The sequence below is a fragment of the Trachurus japonicus genome, chromosome 8, assembly GCF_045865225.1.
Source record: "Trachurus japonicus isolate A0001 chromosome 8, Traja_1.0".
Taxonomy (NCBI): Eukaryota; Metazoa; Chordata; class Actinopteri; order Carangiformes; family Carangidae; genus Trachurus; species Trachurus japonicus.
In genome coordinates this window covers 18,330,962-18,344,530 of record NC_140914.1, presented here as the reverse complement: position 1 = coordinate 18,344,530, position 13,569 = coordinate 18,330,962, and the positions used below count along the sequence as shown (strand labels likewise).

At 43.1% G+C, this 13,569-nt stretch overlaps 1 protein-coding gene across 2 annotated transcripts; it reads right to left on the bottom strand.

Annotated features, from left to right (window-relative positions):
• Positions 1 to 241: 241 nt before the first annotated feature.
• Positions 242 to 12,563, bottom strand: nptx2a (neuronal pentraxin 2a). Of its 2 annotated transcripts, none has more exons than XM_085784357.1 (5): positions 11,631 to 12,563; positions 9,562 to 9,808; positions 7,096 to 7,340; positions 3,673 to 3,852; positions 242 to 3,072 (listed from the first exon to the last, which is right to left on the bottom strand). In XM_085784357.1, exons 1-5 carry the CDS (start codon positions 12,078 to 12,080, stop codon positions 2,845 to 2,847), a joined length of 1,350 nt encoding a protein of 449 aa, XP_085640483.1. In that variant the 5' UTR covers positions 12,081 to 12,563; the 3' UTR covers positions 242 to 2,844. The 2 variants fall into 2 exon arrangements, with proteins under 2 accessions (XP_085640483.1, XP_085640484.1); XM_085784358.1 differs by having other exon boundaries at positions 9,562 to 9,805.
• Positions 12,564 to 13,569: the final 1,006 nt, after the last annotated feature.

Sequence of the window (13,569 nt, the reverse complement as noted above, 5' to 3'; positions counted from 1 at the left end):
TGCACAAACTAATCTATTTATCATTTATTCAAACTCTAGTTACAAAGCTTTCTTCAATAAATAATGTGTGCTTGAGAACATTAGATGCTCAGTGATACAGTAGCAGTGAGATTGAGACAAAAAAGACATGTTAAATAATACATCAATAAAGCATCACACACTGGGAGAGACTTTTCACATAGGTTTGTTTTCAAGTGGAGGTCTCAGACTGCTGTTCTATTAAAAAACAGGCCCCCCCCCCCCCCCCCCTCTCTACTGCTGCGTCACCATCAACACACAGGCGGCACACAGCGTCACAGGAGAATGAAGCAGGCTCACAGTGTCCTACATTGTAGCAGCGTCCATAATCCGCATGGGCAGATTTTTTCATTTCCACCTGGATGTCTGCCAATCCAGAGGATTTCTCCACTGTTGACAACATTACATTGCCCAGATGAGAGGACGTATCCTCCCCTGTGTATTATGGCTGCTCCTACCTGTACAAATGATATGGCTACCAACTGGACAAACACCTGTATCTCCATTAGAATCAATGTGACCAAAAAATGTGACAGTGAGATAGCGAGCTTTGTTAATCTCCATCAAAGATTAAAGCGCGGTTTCGATGGTGGAACGGGCCACGACCTTGGCAGCGGGTCACACCCCGCTCTCACTTCATCACTCATGCTGTGCAGTGATATTTTTAATAAAACACGCCTCCACCGTTCATACAGCTGTTCAGTTGTTCTGTTGCCGAGTCGCTGCTCAAATTGTCACACCTCTGGAACTTGTTCACTCTTTTTATTGGGTGCAAAAAAAGACATTCACATGGCAGAAAGGTGCTAAACTTTGAATGGGTACTGCACATGAAGGTGACTTTAACAATGATTGCAAACACGTGTCTTTTTCTTGAGTCCTTCATTGTCTGTGCTGCTAGTGAGCCGTTAGTTCTGTAAAAGCTGACAATAAATCCCAATTTTCCACAAGCAAAAGCACATATGGTTCTCACAAAAGGCCATTCACCATTTAAATATGCCTTTTTTTTTTTACTGCTGCTTTTTTTTTTTTTTTTTACATAATGTGCTGCTGATGGACAAAAATCATGAGCAGAAAAAGCAAGAAAAATACACTTTCTACAGGAAATAAAACTTGATTTTACATTGAAATATCGTTAACAGAGACACTCAGAAGAGCAACAATCACAACATGTTGGCGACATATTGAACAAGTCTTTTTAACAGTGAGTGTGCACGCTCTTTTATTAACATTCTGCGCTGTCCAGTAACCTACTGCATTTTAGTTTTTTTTTTCTCTCAAAATGTGTATAGAAGCTTTTTAATGGCTTTTTTTTCACCAGTGTCTATTCAAAGTCCACAAGGAGGACAGAAAAGCTCTGGAGGTGACACCAAAGTTAACGTCTTTGTTCCATTATGGGGCTTTAGCACCAGGCTTTTGCTTTGAATATTTTACCCTGTTTATCAAAAAAGAAACAGTGTTGAAGCAAATGTCCACCACAACATTAAAGACCGATATAAATGAAACTGCAGAGAACATCATTTTTATTCACGAAGCGCTGCCAAAATGTATTGATTCTCGGTATCTCTGTAATCTATCATATCCACAGAGCAGAACTATTCTTCTGTTTCAGCAATCAAGACCATAGTCCACCAGACAGTGACATTCATCATGTCCATAGAGTGCTGCTGACATTTGAACCTCTAAATCTCAATATTGTATCAATAAGGACACACAGCCAAGAGACACAAGTGACTGCTCTCTGCCTCATTCATTCATAAACACAGATAATTACTACCCAAATGAGGAATGATGGATTGTCCTTGAAGGTCAAGCCCAATCCCTGGCCTCACTGGGCACTCGGCTGGCGTCCACAGCTCTGTCGATGCGCCAGTCCTGGGCAGCTGTTCGACATCGTCATTAACCTGAGCAGAGCCAGCCCATCCATAAAGCTGTTTGGGATATGGCAGCTGCTCAAGGGGCAGAGAGGTATTAAGCATAGATTTACAAGAATGAAAATGTCCTCCCTCCCTCATAATCTCTGGTCTTTTTACACGCAAGACAAGGCATACGCACATGAACACACACACACAGACACACACACACACACAAACACACACTCTTACGTAATGTTGTCAGCACGCTGCATTGGCTTGTTTGGACATGCCACACACACACTGTGTGTGTTGACAGAAAGCATGCACTGTCCCTCCTGAACTGGATGTCCATTCACTGCTCGCGCTCATGCTAAAAACATTTAGACAAATCTTCCCATGTCAGGACGCCCCCCGAATGATCAGCAGGTTGTTCTCGGCCACTTTGAACTCACGTACATCCTCCTCATGTCACCACGCTCCTGGTTCGGTGCTCGTCAAACAATGAGGAAGCTCACAGCGGGTAGCGCTCTACCGCGTAACTCAGGAATAGTGTTCCATAGCACATCAAAGCCTGTTTGAGCTCACATTCACTACGGATACAGTGCAGCATTGTCAGTATAGGGAATGCAACCAAAAAAGAGCTGTTTCCAAAGATGAGTTAAATGAAGGCTGATCCACTGAGGTGAAAACACAGAACGACAGTAGGTAATATCACTACAGAAGACTGATGCAACAGCAGATCTTCAAATGAGGGTGCTAATTTGCCATCTCCTGTGATGTCTTTAGGATTCAACTTGAAAGGACAGACCAATGTGAGCCCAATAAACACTCAGTCTGTGTGATTGCGTAGAGCTATGTAGAAAAAATGTTGCACTGATACCCTGTCTCTCGGGATTCGACAGAAGCAGCAAATAGTCCGAATACTTAGCTTCTCAGTCCCAGCGGCCTTTTTGGATTCCTTACAGTTGTTCCTTTAGGAATCAAAAGCACGATCTTCGCAGATTTCCAGAGCAGCTTTACTTGCGCCACCAAACACTTCCACGTTAGCGTCAATCCAAGGCACCACGTTGCCGGGCATGTAGGCTGAGCAGTTGGCCAGACCCATGATGTCCACAGGCCGTAGTACTCGGTCCCACATGTTGAACTGGCTCAGCTCTCCCACGAAGGCCTGTGTGGCGTCGAAGCGGCCTCCGACTACATCCTTCATATAAGAAGAGAGGATGAAAGTTTATGATACAAGTTGTCTACTGAAGGAAATGTAAACAGAAGTTAATTAACATTAATCAATTCTGTTTGATTCTCATCAAACTGCTAAATGGTGCAGGATATTTCTCAGTGCACTGCCGCTTTAAAAACCTCCAAGTGTTCCAAGTGCGATCGTCAGTATTGTGCAATCTGCAGCAATCTCACCTTGTCTGCGACTGAAACATAAAGCGGCGCTGCTAAGGTTGCAAACCAATGCAATATGAGTTAACAGCTCACTGTGGAGATCATTCATACATCACTGTATGTTTGTTCAACATATACAGGGAGCTGTCATGCAGCTAACAACTACAATACCCTGCTTACGTAGCTCCCAAGGGCAAAATGCTGCAATTTATGGGTAGATGAATGAGGTAATTCTGAAAGGGCCACGGTAGCGTGAGAAGAGCCTCTGTGCCCCCTCCCCCTGCTCCCTGTGCTGTGTCTCTGGCAGTGAGCTCAGGGGAGACTACACACAGGGATCTTTCCGACACAAGGAAAAACACACACATTAACACACACCTGTTCTCTACCACCTAAGCCTCTCCGTTAGTCTCACCTGCTCCTGACCCAGTATGATCACCCCTCCAGGTTTAATTGGGTGCCAGGGGGCCAGGTTGTCACCGGTGCCTAGTCGCTCACCGTCCTGGTACGCCTCCCAGAAGCCATCTCTGGTCGTCCAGGTGATGCAGATGTGATGCCAGCGCCCGTCACTCACTGACAGGGGGAGCTGGGCCACCTGGATGGGTGGGGGGAGAGCAAAGGGTGAGTGACATGGGGGCAGAAAGAGCAAGGAGCAGGGAAGAGGGGGACGTAAAGGGGGAAAGATGAGCCAAATGAGGTTTGAGATTAACTTCAGCACGTTAACAACAAGGAAAGCAATTAGGATGGTTAGGGCTTCAAAGAGACAGGCCTCTGCAGAGAATTCTCCTGATGAGCCAATGCGACATATAAAATTTAGATTACCCAGGTGACATCAAGGGATAAAACATCCTTCAAAGCAGCAGGGTTGCTAATAGCAAAACATTGTCCTCTTATGCTTTTGTGCTTTGTTCGCGGATCAAAGAAAAACAACTGGTTATTTTACCAACCAGTGACATCATAGTCCCCTGAGGATACAACGCAACACATAAAACTGTGAGTGTGTAACTCATTAGCCCTTTTCTTAGGAGCCCACAGACTCACTTCAGACTCAGATCTCACCGCAGACATCGCTTCAGATACAAGAAAACATAAAAAAGATGGGAGGAATTACTGAGAATAAGATTCAAGTCAGTTGCAATTAGAAAGGCTACTGACCTGGTTAAGGACGCCAGGTGGCATCTTTACACTATTGGTGCTACAGGGAACGCTTAGTTGGTGTTCTCTGGCTGTTCAAAGAATGAATAACTTCAAATGAAAAACAAACCCTCGTCACATATTTTGGCAACAATGAAAATATGACAGATACATTGTAGTGTTTTATACACATTGTATCCAGAGGGAACACACTACAGCTATGACTCACTTGTTCAAATGACTACAAAAGATCTCATTTGCAATTCATAAAAGGAACAATATTACAGTTATTACAAAGTAGAACTGATTAGTTTCCTATAGGCCCTTTGCGGTGCAGACACGTTGAGTTGTACTGTAATAGGAGGAAATACACAGGTGTGTCTTTATTCTAGGTCACATTTCTAATACCAGTGCCTTGGAACTGGCACCCATCATACAGGTGTTGGTTGATACAGCAGTGCTTCACCTGCTGTGACATGTCAAAAATGTCTATTATGGAAAAAGGACCTATTATATCATGGTTCAAAGAACATTTTGTTTTCTACATCAGGAAGGCTGGAGAAAAGGTTGCAGGTAAGTGTAAAATGTTTTTAGAAGGTCGTGCAAGAAGAGGAAAAAGTTACTGCTCTCAACCTCGAATGATAAAAAGTGATGTATGCTCATGAGTTGAAAAAAATTAGGTTTAACTGTGCCATGTGAAATTGCATCGGTATTTGGAGAAACTCTGCATAGGATTGTAAGTTGGCCTGGAGATCTCAGTGCATGGCAACTTAAGAAAACACATGCAAAGAAATGAACTTGCATCGAATTCAGAAAACAACTTCATCAATTTGACAGCGAATGTGCTGCACAACCTCAAAACTGAAGTGTTTATGGGAACACAACAAGTAACCGACCCGGCTGAACACTATGACTAACAGTATATAGTCACAATAATATTTGAATGCAATATTGATGGTATAATAAACCAAAGGTACAACAACAAGATAGGAAGCCATCACCATAGTCTGACACTTTTGTGTGTACTCAGAAACACTTATTTTGCGTGGATTCTGCATCGTTGATGTATTTGCAGGTGTTATTGAGCTGATGAAGCTGTTTATGAATTTGGACCGAGTTGCTGTGTGTTGAGCTTTCCGGGCCGCTGTAGAATTGCCTAAAGTCTGTCTGAAAATTTGGAAAACGCAATTCCAGATGACACCAGATTTATTAGGCTTGGAGCATCAGATTACACATGCACACTTGCCAAAAGAACTCTGAGTTAATGTTGTACAAGACCAGTTGAATCCAATACAGATTAAACTCTTGGCAGTCACATTGGATTGGAAAATGGAGAAGCCACAAGCATGATTTACTGAATTTGAGTCGGATGTTGGCAAAGAAAAAAACCCATCATGAGATATCAACAATTTTGCCGAACAAAGAGACACAAAGTCCTGATGAAGACGTTGTTGTACAACAATAAAGAATCTCTGTTCCTGTTTGAGAGGGAAGCAGAAAGCTGTTGAGGCAGTTTTCTGCTTCCCTCTCCGTACGCAGCCAAATGAACAGCATAAACAATGTTCCCCAGTGGACCCTGTTATCACTGTGAACAAGTTCAACACATGGATGTGCTACTGCACATATGGTAATCATATTCACCAGTCTCATCTCACTCTTCTCCATCTTGCACCCTTACGCTCTGTTGCTTTCTTTCTTAGTTCCAAGTACATTATAACTTCATTTCTTTTTCTGGCATCTTCTGATCTTTCATTCCTTTCCCCTCTCCGTCTCTTCTCAGCTCTCTATCACCTCGGAAGCTCTGTAGCTTTTCTCTCTCCTACTCCATTTTCCTCTTTCACCCTCATACACTCATCCCTTTCTCCCACAATCTTTCTCTCATCGCCTGGGTTGAACACATGTATAATGCATGGTGAAGGGGAAAGCTGTGAGGAGACCTGCCTGTGCCAATACACACCAAACGTAAACAAGGCAGTGGGGGTGGGTGGGAGAGGGGGGAGGAGAAGAACTCCCAGAGATTCCCCCATATCCAAAATTACACTACTGCAGAAGCAGCTGTGCCATGAGGAAACAAGGAGTCTGTCATTACACCACACAGCTTAAATCGACATAACAATTACAATTCTTTCCTTTTAAGACTAAATGCCATAAAATATTCATGCATGTGTCTACCACTTTGTTTTCTGTTGTGTTAAATCAAATCTCCACAGCTGACTTAAAAGTCAGTATGTGGCTGTGTAGTTACAACACGGTGTCTACAGAAAGCAAAGAAGACGGGGGCTTCAAATGAGCACACATGGCAGCGCAAGCCCTCTAATGAATTTCTGTTATTCTTGGGTGCGTGTGGAATGTGGGTCAATGATATTAAATGTTTATAAGGCACAGAATTAAATATTCAGAGCTGATGGTCAGTGAATCTCCTCTCAGCTGTCTCATTATTGTGCTCACATGTATATACAGTAACTATCTGCTTGTTTCTCGCCACCGCGCGAGCTAACATCAACATATTCATGCATTCTTTGCATTTAATTAGAGTCAGCACTGATCTGCGTTTACTGTCATCATTACAGCCAGCAGTGTTGCCAGGCAAATAATAAATGATTTCTGAGCTTCTGACTCACAATGCATTTTCCCACTTCGGTAAATCTGGACGGAATGAAATAGTAATCCCAGTTACTGAGAGTGATTCTCATTATGGACTTACCTTATCATTAACCAGGAGCTCAATGGGGTTGTTTCCCCATTCGATGAGGACTATCTCATTGGCCTGGCCTGGCACGCCGTAAGAGAACGGGGTTCCTATGCCGGGACTGGCACTAGACTTGAGCCACATGCACACGGTGAAGGCGTACATTTCTGGGAGGCTTTTCTTGATCCTGCCGTACAGGTAGTTGGTACGAAGAGGGAGGGACACTTTGAAATCCTCAGGTGACTTGAAGGCATTATTAGCTGTGAATGGACAACAATTACACATTTTAAAGAGATGATACAACCAAGAAATGAGGAAGATATGTCTGAAGATAGCAGTAGAAATCATAGAAAAGACTTGGGATAACACTTAAGATGAAGAAAAAGAGGGCATGGATGAAGGTGAGGATCAGTTGTAACAAGCATATTGGACATCAGGCTAGCAGCACAGTTCAATGGAAGTCCCTCTGTCCACCACTTGGGTCCAAACTGATACAGGCCTAGTCTCAGCTACCACTTCATGGACATTCATGATCCTCAGAGGATGAATCGGATTTTGCCCTTTGATTGCCTGACTTGTCCTCCGGCACCACCATTAGCTTGATATTTGTGGTTTGTATCAACATGAACTGCAGTAGCTAATATCTCTAGTGATCCCCTCACTTTTAAACACCAGGTCAAACTTTTAATTTGTTTGGCATTTTGGTTTACAGCCATGTACGCAGGAAGTTCCATCATCTTGAGGTGTAAATTAACATGCTCACACATTAAAGAAAGATGTCTAATCCTTCAGTTTAAGCAGTAATGTGCCAGTACAGACTTGCCTGATTGTGGGCGAGTACAATGCTGTCATAGAAATTACATTTACACATGGATTTCAAACAGCAAGTTTGTTCCTCAGTAGATTTTCCATTGACCAACAAGGAAATCTTAATTTATGTATTTGTCAAATTGTATGTTGATACTGGAAATATCAATAAAGCATGTTGTTCAGCTTTTTCCTTGTTACGTTTGGTCATTTACAGCACTTGGTTAGAGCCATGGAAAGATCCTAGTCTGGTTAACTTTGTGACCAAAGGTGGGACAGTGGAGGCAGATGTTGGTCACTGGTGGTCTCTTTATTACAGTAAGTCAATAAAAAATGACCATAATCCAGGCAGTAATTATGCTGCCACTACAATACCATTTGTAAATACAGTGAATATAAAAATAAAGAACTAATTGTTATTATCAAGCTGTTGCATTGCTGCTTTGGTTGACTATGAGGTTTTGTAGAGAGTCAGTTGTGGCAAAAGATCAGAGTTTGTAAAGGATGTGGCTGCTTGTCAGTTAAAGAAAGATTACACGAGTTTTAATATTTAAAAGACACTTAATAATAAATGAGTAAGCTACGGTGTAAACATGGATGCTAGATCATGCATGAGCAAGACAGAGATTGCTGTGAGTTTACCACACACGCGCTACTTCACGAGGAAACATGCTGCATGTTTTCATGTGGTTTAAACCACAGTTTTATTTGTATTTGGAGCTTCCTCCGTTTCTCTCAGTATATGAGGGCAGCTGTAACACTGAAAGGTTTATTATACAGGCTCATACTGGCTCAAGGGGGCTTCTGCGTATCTTCTAGAGACTTTGACCCAAGGCTCAATCCAATAGAAGAGAAAGAAAGAAATATAATAAGAAATGTGTTTTGGGAAGAGCTGTCTCCTGCTGACTTTGAGCTCCACGTTCATACGATTCTTCCAAAAGCTCTAGTTCAAAGTGCTCAGGATCATGTGGTGCTGGACTCTGTTCTAGCATACTTTACTTTACTGTAAGCCCAGAGCGGGGGGACAACCAGGACCTGTTACAAATTCATTACAAGGTTATCATTGTTTGGCTTCACATCCCCAGCTGATGAAACATCACAACAAACTCTGGCCTAGAACAGATGTTGTGAAATTAAATCAACACCTCCATCTTGATGTATTTGAGTTATTATTTATTGACTCTTCATATTGTACAGGTGGCTGTGTTGTTGCTTTATTTTTCTTTACAGTACATCTAATCAATTAACTCTGGGTTCCGTAAACTGAAGCTTGTACCCAGTGAGACTGAATCAGCTGAACCTCAAGGGACACGTGACTACAGGAAATGTCCACTGAGCAGTGAGATAATATTCTCAAACTATATTCCTTCAAGCTGAGTTGTTTTGTGTTATTTTGACGTCTACCATCAAAGTGATACCCCGGAGTGTGGACATCTCTCTAATATTCCTTAAACTAATTAAGCATTCATCGTTGCTTTCCAAGCCTTATTTTCAAGACTAGGAGCTGCTTGGAGAATGGCTCTGAGAAAAAAAAACCATGTTAAGAGTTTTTTTTTTTTTACTTGCATCATCAGAAATTTGCACAGAGATTGACTAATTAGTGCTAAATCTGGTAGACAAAAAAAGTGTGATTACATCCAGCCAAAATTTCACAGCACCCATTGTATCACTTACTTTTCTCAAGCTCAGTGATCCTCTCCAGGAGGGAATTGAGAGCACTCTCTGTGCGTTGGCGGTGGGCCGCTGTTTCGTTGTAGAGTTGGCTCTTCTCCTCCTCCAGCTCAGCCACCTTCCGGAGGAGCTGGGTCTCCAGCGCCCCCAGACGCTGGCGCAGCAGCTCCCGCAGCTCCGGTGGCAGGGGAGTTAAGGCTGAGACACCTCCAGCTGACACGTTTGTGCTGGGGAGACGCAGATTCTGCTGCTGAGAGGCAGAGACAGAAAGATTGCAGGAGACAGCAGAATAGAAGGTGTTTAGATAGATAGATAGATAGATAGATAGATAGATAGATAACAAACAATGGTACTGATATTTAATCTGGTTAATCCTGTGCACACAGACAGCCATTCAGTCATCATAAAGACCCAGATTTGCAGTTCTTATATATCTATTCGCTCTGATATCCTTTTACCACCATTGTTTTTGATTTAACAATATCTGAAATGAAGACAGTGTGTCCCTGTTAGGGACTTTGATTGGTGACCTGCCAAAACACCCATGGCTGGGTATTAAAGATAGTGTGGGCGTGACGTTACACCAAAGTTTACCCTGGGCGTGATCACAGATGGCTTTTTTATTTTATTTTTGAAGGACAACAACTGTACTGACCCATGTGTATATGCGGCACATGGAGATATTGAAACAATGTTCATCTCTGAAGCTTCCCAGTTTCCCAGCTGTCTGCATCACTTTGGGATTCAGATAGTTTGTGACACATTCACAGAGTTAAATTAATATTTCCTGACACTATGGTGCCGCCTGAATGGCTCCAGTGAGAGATTCCTTGGTAATCTGCCACTGAAGGCCATGGTAAACTGCTGCCAGGTCCTGGATGCAATTGTTGACATGCAGATGGCTTTGATTAGCGAGAGAGGTCCTACTCCAGGGAGCCATATGCTATCAGCAACACCACACTTGCAATAATCATTATGTTAAGCAAATGCAGATCAATGGATGTGTGATTAAAATGCAATATAAAATGCATCCAGCACAGCTGCAGAAGCCTATATCTTTGATTTGATCAAGGTATTAAAGCTTCCAATCAAGGAGAGAGGGAGAGCTGGAGGGGGGGAGGGAAGGTAATAGAGAGATGGATGGATCAGCAATGCAGCATACTGTATATAACCTTGAATTTAAATAAACAGTACTGAGATTGTTTTGTATCAGAGCTGTCAGATGGTGAAAAATGTACTACACTGCTGATATGACATAACAGATGAAGCCCGGGCTTATATCAACCGTCCACTGTACGTATAAAGCACTTCACTATAGGTGACCTCAATATCAGCTGAATGTGATCTCACAGTCTCTTGGATACATTGCACACAGCACAGAAGTCAGATCTCCCGGGAGTGAACAAAGAGCTGATGGAGATCCAGAGCTGTCGGAGGTCAATGGGAAAATGATCAACTAAACCATTAAGCATTTGATTCAATTAGAACATTTACTACAGTAGCCTATGCTCTGGTGCAGGTGAAATCTGGGAGAAAGAATTTCATCAGCTGCTATGAATAATTAGTCACATGACTGCAAATAAAACATTATGTGGAATACACACACACACACACACACACACACACACACACACACACACACAGAGTACTCATAAATAATTCAAGGATGCATTGCAAATCCCTGCACCACATGCATGATTACACCTTTGACAAGATTTTTGTCTCTCATGTCTTATTGATGATTTCTTGTGCAGTGGGTTTCACCATCAGAGTTACATTTTAATGATTCGAAACGTATCGATGTGACATGCCTGTTACGTGACCCTTTGATCTCACGATTTCCCTCAGAGGTCTCCTGCAGCGCGCGAGTGTTAACAGACATGTCTCGGTGAGGCATGTAACTGGTGAAGGGGTTGAAAGACGTTGCGTGGATGCATGGAAAATGAGATGCGGTTGGTTATACTGATATGGGAAGTAGATGAACATGTTTGCTGTGCCTAGATCAGAAAAGAAGAAGAGTGGCTTTCTTTCTGGTGCGTTTACGCAAGAGCTGCGCGGTTGTGCCATCTTACCTCCAAGTTCTCCAGCCGACCCTTCAGACTCTGCATGGTCTTGCCGAGCTGGTCTATGGTCTCACCGGGGTCCCGGGGCAGGTCCCCCATCGTGTTCTTGCCGTATTCCTTCCGTCTGGAGCCCTGACCCCGGGACTTGCCCTGCGACGGCACATCGGCTGCCGCCTCGCAGCGCGCCAGTTTGGAGTTGAGCTCCTTGATGGTCCCCTGTTGGCTCACGATGGTCTCCTTCTGCTGCAGGATGGTCTCCCGGAGCTGGATGATCGTGTTCCGCAGCTCGTCCTCCACAGGGCTGCTGCTCTGAAAACGGGTCCCCGTGGAAACATACCCGCAGCCGGGCTCTGCGCCCGGGGGGATGGCGTTACACACGAAGCGGCTACCTGTAGCGTCCTGGGTTCGCACCGTGTGTCCACAGACCAAGAAGAGCAGTCCAACTACTAAAGTCAGCATCCCGACTGATTCCACGTATCAAAGCAAAACGAAATGACTGTATGAACGTTTGAAATCTCCCATAAAATAACCAAATAAACTTCTCTCAACAGCAACTCATTAATTCAAGTGCCTTTCTTTTTCGCTCAGGACTTCCAAAGTGAGATAAAAACACCAAAATAGTTATAGTGGAAAAACCAAAAGCAGAATCCGCAGTGGAAATTATAAAATCATACATCCACCAACCACATGGTCGGTCCTGTTAGGGAAATTAAAAAAAAGAGCAAAGACTCTAAATTCTTACTTTCAGCAAGTGGCTGTAAATCAGGATTTGTTATTTCCTCCCCTGTAAGAAAAGAAAAGTTGTATTGATTTGTTTTCATGCGGAAAAAAACATCCACAGCATGTTGCAGAGAACTCAGTTTCGCCTGTCTTGCCTCTCTCTCCGCTCGGTTGGATTGTCAGTGAGCGGTGCTGAAGAGACAGCGACGCTGCTCAGCCAGATTATTGTGGGGAGGTGCGCACTGGCGCTTCCGCTCATCATCTGTGCGCTCCGGTTATTCGGCTCCAGCCTACGTCATCGCTGACTCTCATGGATCCAAGTCATGCTATGGGGTTACGTCTCATTGACTTTTTATGACCTGTTTAAACGCGCTGAGGCTCTGGGGTGTCAAACAGGAGAACATAAAGACTGAGAGCGAGAGCTCCAAAAGGTTTTTTCACTTGTTGGATCGTCTGAAAGGAATAAGAATGAACCAATCGACCACATGATGCTGTGAGTTTTGACATGATGACATCTGCCTGGATTATTAAGCACTGGGGGGAATATTAACACTTTCTGTGCACCCTGGTGTTTGAATTTGTTCGAGCCAACTTCTTCCAAGAGGGCACACTTGTAGTCTAAAGGTCAAACTTTATAAGAATGAGTAAATCCAGTTTAAATCCACAGTCCAAATGAGAGGTTTCTGTGACTAGAATTAAAACCAGTTCCCATTGTTGCTTCTCATCACCCTGATCCATGCATAATAAGCTGGTTCAATTTTCCACATGGCGTGCTTTTTGGTAATGCTGAAAATTTGACACTTGACTCTTGAAATGCCTACCTTTAATAAAACATGACTGTGACTTCATGCAATTCAGACTTATGCCACTTTTAACCTACATGTCTTGCTGTGAATGTGAATGATTACTCTCTATAGCACCAGGGTTACTCTGAATCAGCACTTACTGTATTTGCTATAGACATTTTGCTGCTTGAATGTAAAGGATCAGAAAAAGACTTTGATGTAAATGTCAGTTCTATAGTGAGTGCACTCTGCATTACGGGGGTATCTAATTGGCCCAAACTGTTCTCATTAAATAATAGTGCAGTTTACTGCTCTTGTCGACCCATATCATTTCCTTCTGTCATGCTCACCGTGGTGCTATTTGAAAAAGGACTTTGCTCAATTATGGAAATCTTTGTTTCGTGATAATACTAATTGTGAAGCAAATTTGATACATGTAACTA

What these genes read in the sequence shown, in the direction of transcription:
- nptx2a (XM_085784357.1), bottom strand. Translation starts at nt 12,080, where the DNA reads ATGCTGACTTTAGTAGTTGGACTGCTCTTCTTGGTCTGTGGACACACG. An exon ending in GATCACTGAGCTTGAGAAAA is followed by an intron (nt 7,341 to 9,561) that starts GTAAGTGATACA and finishes GTCCATTCACAG; the next exon opens with CTAATAATGCCTTCAAGTCA. An exon ending in AGCTCCTGGTTAATGATAAG is followed by an intron (nt 3,853 to 7,095) that starts GTAAGTCCATAA and finishes CCACCCATCCAG; the next exon opens with GTGGCCCAGCTCCCCCTGTC.